The 7880-nt window shown below is 47.4% G+C and overlaps 1 protein-coding gene across 1 annotated transcript in view; it reads right to left on the reverse strand.

Annotated features, from left to right (window-relative positions):
- The window catches only part of LOC134071151 (frizzled-7-A-like), a 3339-nt gene extending 964 nt beyond the window's left edge, over positions 1-2375 (reverse strand). The window contains exon 1 of the mRNA XM_062527771.1: positions 1-2375. This exon is cut by the window's left edge and continues 964 nt beyond it. Coding sequence (XP_062383755.1) covers positions 1-1633 — 1633 coding nt within the window. The 5' untranslated portion in view covers positions 1634-2375.
- Between the last annotated feature and the right edge of the window lie 5505 nt (positions 2376-7880).

Consider the following 7880-nt stretch of genomic DNA (forward strand, 5'->3'; position numbering starts at 1 on the left):
ACCTGCGCCAAGACTGAAGTGTTTTGCCAGACCAGATCCAAAAGCCAGAGGTAATTCCCACGATCATGGTCATCAGGTATTTGATCATGAACACGGTGAAGTCCGGTGTCATGGGCGCAAAGTTGTTAACTGGGCACGGCACCGCGAAGCGCTTACACGTCTGCATGTGCCAGGTTTTTTCCCACTGCTCTCTGAAAGCCTGTTCGTAGAAGTAGCAGGCGATGACGATGGTGGCGGGGACGGTATACAGCACACTGAACACCCCGATGCGGACCATGAGCTTCTCTAGTTTCTCCGTCTTGGTCCCGTCGTGCTTCATGATGGTGCGTATGCGGAACAGGGACACGAAGCCGGCGAGGAGGAAGGACGTGCCGATGAAGAGGTAGACGAAGAGGGGCGCCAGGACGAAGCCACGCAGAGCATCCACGCTATAGATGCCCACGTAGCAGACGCCGGTCAAGATATCACCGTCCACCTGACCCATGGCAAGGATAGTGATGGTCTTCACCGCAGGCACTGCCCAGGCTGCCAGGTGAAAGTACTGGGAGTTGGCCTCGATGGCTTCATGACCCCACTTCATCCCGGCTGACAGGAACCAGGTGAGTGAGAGAATGACCCACCAGATGGAGCTAGCCATGCCAAAAAAGTACAGGATCATGAACAGGATGGTGCAGCCCTCCTTCTTGGTTCCCTGTGCCACCGTCCTGAAGGCGTCGTCTTTAAACTTGTCGATGCAGACCACTTTGTCTTCAAGGAGGAACCCTGCAGCGTAGGCCACGGCCACCATGAAATAGCAACCGGACAGGAAGATGATGGGTCGCTCCGGGTACCGGAACCGCCTCATGTCCACCAGGTACGTGAGCACCGTGAACAGGGTGCTCACGCAGCAAAGTATGGACCAAATACCCACCCAGAGCCGCCCGAACTTCATCTCCTCTTCCCGGAAGTACATCAGGCCCAAGCTGTGGGGTTCCTTAGGCTCGCAGGGGGCGCCACAGTCCTTCACCCCCATAAACTGGTAGTTGAGGTAGGGGGGGACGGAGAGCTGCAGCGGGCACGTAAAAGGCTGGCTCATTCGGTCACCAATGGGTGGGGGACGAGTCTCTGGTGGGATAGGCGTCGGGTCAGACGTGGGGGTGTCGGTGTCGGTGGTGTTCTGACCCACGCAGATCTCTCCGGCTCCGTGCACCGGGAAGTTCTCGCAGCGCAATCTCTCCGGCCACTGGAAGCCGAACTTGTTCATGAGCGCCTCGCAGCCCTGTCGTGCCCGTTCGCACAGCGACCTGCACGGCGGAATGGCCTGCTCAAGCACTGTGCATACTGGTGCGTACATGGAGCACAGAAAAAACTTAAGGTCCGGTGAGCACTGTACCTTTACCAGTGGGTAGAACTGGTGAACCTCCAAACCGGCGTCTTCTTGGTTAGTGTGACCCAGAAGATTAGGCATAATGGTCTGATTGTAAGCGATGTCTGTGCATAGGGGGATCGAAATAGGTTGACAAAAGCCGTGCTCCGGTACCGAGATGCCCTTCTCTCCGTGGTACTGACCCCCACACGGCTGAAACAGCAGGAACCCTACCACCAATGCGCACCTCGCCAATAGAACAAAGTCCCAGGTTTTAGTTACCGCCATGATGATGAATGGCTAACACACTCAGCCCCGTGAGATTTAAAAAAGTTACCTTTACTTCGTCTAACGAGGGTTCCTAATGGAAACTACAAAAACGTTATTGATTCCTTTCTAGTTTTGGCAAAATGGTTATTTCAACAGCACAAATACAGGCTACCTTAAGCGTTTTTTCAGCTGCACAGGGTATCCTTCACATTCCTTTATCCCCGTAGTTCAGCCACTCAAGGAAAATGGTGGATAGTTAAGTTTTCCATGCTCCAATTAAAATGTGCAAAGAAAACCAAGTCCGAGCGAATGATCTGCGTGGATGCACAAAAGTTTCTTACTCTCTTCGACTTGTTATAATCCTTTTAGCGATGTACTTGATACCGTTAGTTACCGCAGAGTCATACGTGTAACGTTGTGGATCAATTTTCCTCTGGATTCGCTGTGTCCACTGCTTAGGTAGGCAAGCCACTCCACCGAAAAGTTCAGTCGAATCCGCATGGCATTCCAGCACTCCTTTACGCGAAGAAAATGTGTGCCTGTGCTGAAAAATCCTGACAATAGAAAGTTCTGAACTATCCTACATTGCACAACGATCCACAATGGACATGCGTGTACCGGATTTATGAGCTTTCCTCTAGCATCAACGCCTATCTTCTCTCTAAAAAGTTTCTACATTGGCTCCACAATCCCGAAGCGATGATACGCCGGTTTCTAGAAGCCCCCCATTCACAACACTTCGACTCGCACTGTGGGGCGCCTTGAAACTTAGTCCTCTTGGCCAATCGCATGCTTTGTTTTTCTTAGCCCTACATCTCCCATTGGACATCGGATTCGAGACCGAAAGGGCGGAGATGTTGGAAGTTTCTTTAATGAAGTGCTTTTTCGAATTATGTCGCTATAAAGATTCCCGTGTGACTTCAGAACAGGCTTCATATCAAACTCTTTTGGCTGTTGGTGAAAGAGAGGCATTGTTTTATTTGCACAGGCTTATCTTTGAAATCGCAGTTGCGCATTTGAACCCCCAAATCGGTTACGTTGGTGTCTTATTTCGAGGTAGAGTGAAAAAGCCCCTCATTGTTTCCAGTAGGCGTATAGATTTGTGGAAATCGTCGATAAACTAACTCCACACGACTTTTTCTATGAACTACCGGCGCGTAAAGTTATCCTCTCCAAAAAGCAACACGAATGTATTTCTTAATTGAATATACAAAGTCACCCCTTGCCTTATCCAAATTTGCACACAGACTATGACCAGACTAATCTGTTTCAGAAATGTTAATTCCATTAGGGGCTGATGCTGATTCTTTTTTTTTTTTTTTTTTTTTTAGAACATCATTAAATTAACTGACGCATTGCGAAACCAATTAAGTTAAAGGCAATTTAGCATCACCTCGATAACGAGAAACATTTTGGCCGCTAATCAGTATAACAAGAAAGGTGATAAAGAGGGAGGAGTTACCACATAACTGCAAACAAATGCAACGTGCCACAAACGAGAAATTCGAGTCGGAAAATTAACATTTGGTCTGGTCTTTCCTGAGAGGTCTTGACAATATTCACAGTAAAGTAGGGAAAGACTTGTGGGATTTCCATCTTTAGTAGGATAGTGATACTACAGGAGCGTTCACACCCAATAAGCACACTTTTCTAAAAATAAAACTTTATGTGTCTCTACATATTTTTAAGCCTTTTATGTGTTAGGCTACTTAATTTCCATTGTATTGTGTGTGATTTTGACACAGTTTCTGCATAGAATTTTGCTTTATTGGATCATGCTGCTAGTATTTTTCAAAATGCCATATACCATGTGCTCAGTGCTGACTGAGAAAAGATAAGTTCTAGGAACATATTTCATAACGCTGCAAATGATTAATGGCACAAGTGGGCCAAAAAACTGCATTACTGAGTGATAGCCATGCCAATGTATTGCTGTGGGGTAAAAGAAGGCAGATATAATTTACAGCCGAGACAGTGTGTTTCCTCTTCCAGAGACGCGTAGTGGGCGCAGGTTAGTGCAAGAAGCCAGGCCAGTGACAAACCACCATAATAATGGTTATATTTATAGATGTGTTTACGGCGGAGAGTGGGGACGGTCGGCGCTAAATCACAGTGGAATGCGGGAACTCTGGGCTTTGCTGCTGCAATCCTTCACGTGGGATTAAGGAGTATGGCTAATGATGTGTGGGTTAGGAGGAACCATAGACTGCTACTATTGCACATGTCCCATTGTACCCAGAATGCATGTGGGTGTGTGTGTGTCTTGTCCCAAAAAGTGATCATGCGGGAAAAATAGTCTGCAGTTGTTAATGACAGAATCAACCCTTCTTCTGCACCCAATGCTCAATTTTCAAATGTAAAGTCTTTGGTCTGTGTACTGTATATGAACTATGTTTTCTGTGAGTTTGTGTGTTTCTTTGTTTATGTTTGAGAGAGCCGTGTGGAGTATAATGTGGCTCTCAGGTCACTCCCGTGCCTGAGGGCATGTCCTTTAGACAAAGGAGATCAAGGCTTAGATGTTGGGCTGCTCTGGCAACAGGTGGGATTCACCCACCCAGCAGCTGACTCCTAATCACAGTACAGCACAGCAGAGTGAGTTTCGGAAGCCAGGGGACGCTAAACAGTAAATTGGCATTGTCCGCCCAGGATAAACCATATTTGGCTAAGCCTCTGCCATTTTTTTAGCTTCTGACTGAGCAAACGATGTCCTTTTATTATTGTCCAATTATGTCATCGGATCACACTGATTAAGGCTGGACCAGGGCCTTTTATGTCCCAGACCCCGGTCACTTCAGGGCTTGCTGTTCACCATTCCCAGAACATTTTAACAGAATCTCAACACTTATGTCACCCTTAGATTACGATTTCAACACGCATGCACACACACGCACACACACACGCACACACACACACACACACACACACACACACACACACACACACACACACACACACACACACACACACACACACACACACACACACACACACACACACACACACACACACACACAGAGAGAAGGCAGTTGATTAATTAGGCATTAGAGATTGTGTAAACTCTGGTGTTGCAACAGAAGAAAGATCTTATCCCTCTATCTCTTCTCATATCCCTCTCTTATGAACCATTTTCCCTCTCTTTTTCTCAATCTAGCTACCATTTTCCCTCTTTCCCCTTTTTGTATCTTTCTCTCTCTCTCTCTCTCCATTTTCCCCTTTACTTCTCTCTCTCTCTCACTCCTTTTCTTGTCCAGAGTTTTCACTGTTCTGTTTTGGCAGATCTCTGTTTAAGGAGCCCTCTCTCTTCTCCTCCCCCACCACCCTTCACAGCCCCTCCAGTATCCAGAGAGGGCTGTGCTATGTGGGGTGGTGGCCCTGGAGGTCTACACACACACACACACACACACACACACACACACACACACACACACACACACACACAGACCAGTGTCTTGTTTTGCGTTCACATAGTCCACAGGCCCTGAGGGGGGAAGCTACTGTTAGAGACAGAGCTCTAAGGACAGTAAAGCTCAAGAACTTGTCAAATCCTCTATACATATGTGTGTGTGTGAGGTGAATCTACAGTGTGAGAGAGTATGTGTGTGTGTGTGTGTGTGTGTGTGTGTGTGTGTGTGTGTGTGTGTGTGTGTGTGTGAGTGTGTGTGTGAGTGTGTGTGTGTGTGTGTGTGTGTGTGTGTGTGTGTGTGTTTGTGTGTGTACGTGTGTGTGTGTGTGTGTGTGTGTACATGTGTGTGAAAGAGAGAGAGAGAGAGAGAGAGAGAGAGAGAGAGAGAGAGAGAGAGAGAGGAGGAAGGATGAGGTAGGGATAACCTCTCCCTCACCTCAGTGCCCCCTCCTCCTCCCCCTCCCCCCACCCTGCGCCCTCCTTTGCACCTCAGTGTTGTCCTCCATTCTCCTGACAGACACATTTTCAGCATTCGCTGGCTATACACCATTCCACCTCCCTGCAAGCATTACTGTAAAAAGTTAACATGACATTTAATTTCAGCAGTGCTAACCTAAGCACACACAACACAGCGCAGCACAGCACAGCACAACACCACACAACACCACACCGCACAACACCGCACAGCACTGCACAGCACAGCGCAGCACTGCACAGCACAGCACAACACCACACAACACCACACCGCACAACACCGCACAGCACTGCACAGCACAGCGCAGCACAGCACAGCACAGCACAACACCACACAACACCACACCGCACAGCACTGCACTGCACAGCACAGCACAGCACAACACCACACAACACCGCACAGCACTGCACAGCACAGCACAGCACAGCACAGCACAGCACAATACAACACTGCACAGCACAGCACTACACAGCACAGCACAGCACAGCACAGCACAGCACAGCACAGCACAGCACAAATACCTCACCCCTCCACCCATGTTACACGAGTGACCTCAGCTTAGTAGTGAGAGCGTAGTTTTTGAGCCAACCCCCACACATTACCTCTCTCTCTCTTTCTAACAACAACATGTTATTCCTAACACCACTACGTTGCTGTCTCATGGTTAGAGTAAGCGTAACAGATTCACCATTTGGACTCAGCTTCCTGTGGTCGCTGGAACCAGAAGACCTTACCAAGACTGCTTTCTAATGGGAAGCATATTAAATATGGAATTATAGCTTAAAAGACGAGAGAGGTGTCACAACAGAGAAGTCCGTGCATATCGGCCTTTTGGAAGGTCTCGTCTCTAAAGCCATTAGTGAGGATCATATCCCGACTGGGGAAAAATTTGTGGCATTGAGTGGAGGAGCGGGACTTACTGTACGACTTTGGGTCACTAAAACCAAGAGATTTTTACAGAGTGGACGAAGCAATGAGTCAGTATTGAAACTGCTGAGATCTGAGTTATGATTAAGGGGAACTGAATGAATGAATGACATAAATAACACACACTGTTTTGGTTAAAGATACCACATTTCACAGGCACTAATTATGTTTTGTGCTTTTCAAAATAACTGAAAAAGAATCTCATTCTAGGCCTTCAAGCTTCAAGATTCAAGATTCAAGATTAATTTTATTGTCATTTAGATGTGCCCAAAAATGGCGTTGTCAGAGATAACTATTTTCACGAGATCATCTTTGTTAGCAATTTTTTAATAATGGCAGACATGCCGCCACATTCTCTGTCAAGGGTCGTAAAACGATCTGCTTAGAGAACGTTGCAGGATGACGTCCATTCTAGTTGTGATTATTGAATGATCTCTGTATTAAAATGCCTTAAAGTTGAGTTAGTGGTTTAGTTTAGTCTCAGGGCTCAGACTCGGGACGTGGATAAAAGTGGGTGAAAAGTGGATCTCTTTTATCTCCATGCTCTCAGGCTACATCCACACAACTCTGTTTTTTTGTTTATAATGGCGTTTGGTGGATATGGATGTAGCCTTAGTCTGTGTCCTTCATGTTTATAATGGCGTTTGGTGGATATGGATGTAGCCTTAGTCTGTGTCCTTCATGTTTATAATGGCGTTTGGTGGATATGGATGTAGCCTTGGTCTGTGTCCTTCATGTTTTAAGGGATCACCTCTACAGAGAGAAGAGGCCCCCCAGTGAGCCTTGGACCACCAAGGAAGCAACCACATGCCATCACTCTACAGCCTATCTACACTATCACCTAAAACCCCCAACTCTCAGCGGCACCATCAGTCCCTTTGACACTGGAGGCATGACCCCTATCGTGCCTTGTTTCTCCACTCTGCTCTGAAGAGCAGAAGGCTGAGGATTCCGATTCTGATGCATTCCGATTCCGATGCCTCTTCAGAAGCCATCTGCAGCTGTAGGCTCCTCAAACGATCACAGAGCAGCCGTCACAGCAAGGGTGGGCCATGCAGGGTCTCGATAGGCCAAACCAGACGATCAATAAATGATGCGCTGCCAGAGTTCATCAGAGTGGACGCGGCACTGTTTGCCGATTGATTATTAATAGACAGAGGCCTGCGCCGCCATCAATAAGAGAAGTCGGCTCGCTCGCCTGCCTGCCTGCCCACCCAACCACCTCCTAGCCTCCATTAAATATAGATCACAGAGCGACAGGCAGGGGGTCTGCCCCATACGTTCTTTCCACGTTGTCATGAGGTTTATGGGATGCTATTCATTTATTTTACAACTACCAGACGTGCGTCAAACCTCATGCAAGTGTGGGCTGTCCACCACGATGAGTGTGAGCCTAATCCAAACGTTTGAGTATTTTTTAATCTGGTTTTGATTCAAAACATGAAGCTTTGGATCATGAC

This window comes from Sardina pilchardus, chromosome 23 (genome assembly GCF_963854185.1).
Source record: "Sardina pilchardus chromosome 23, fSarPil1.1, whole genome shotgun sequence".
NCBI classification, from domain to species: domain Eukaryota; kingdom Metazoa; phylum Chordata; class Actinopteri; order Clupeiformes; family Clupeidae; genus Sardina; species Sardina pilchardus.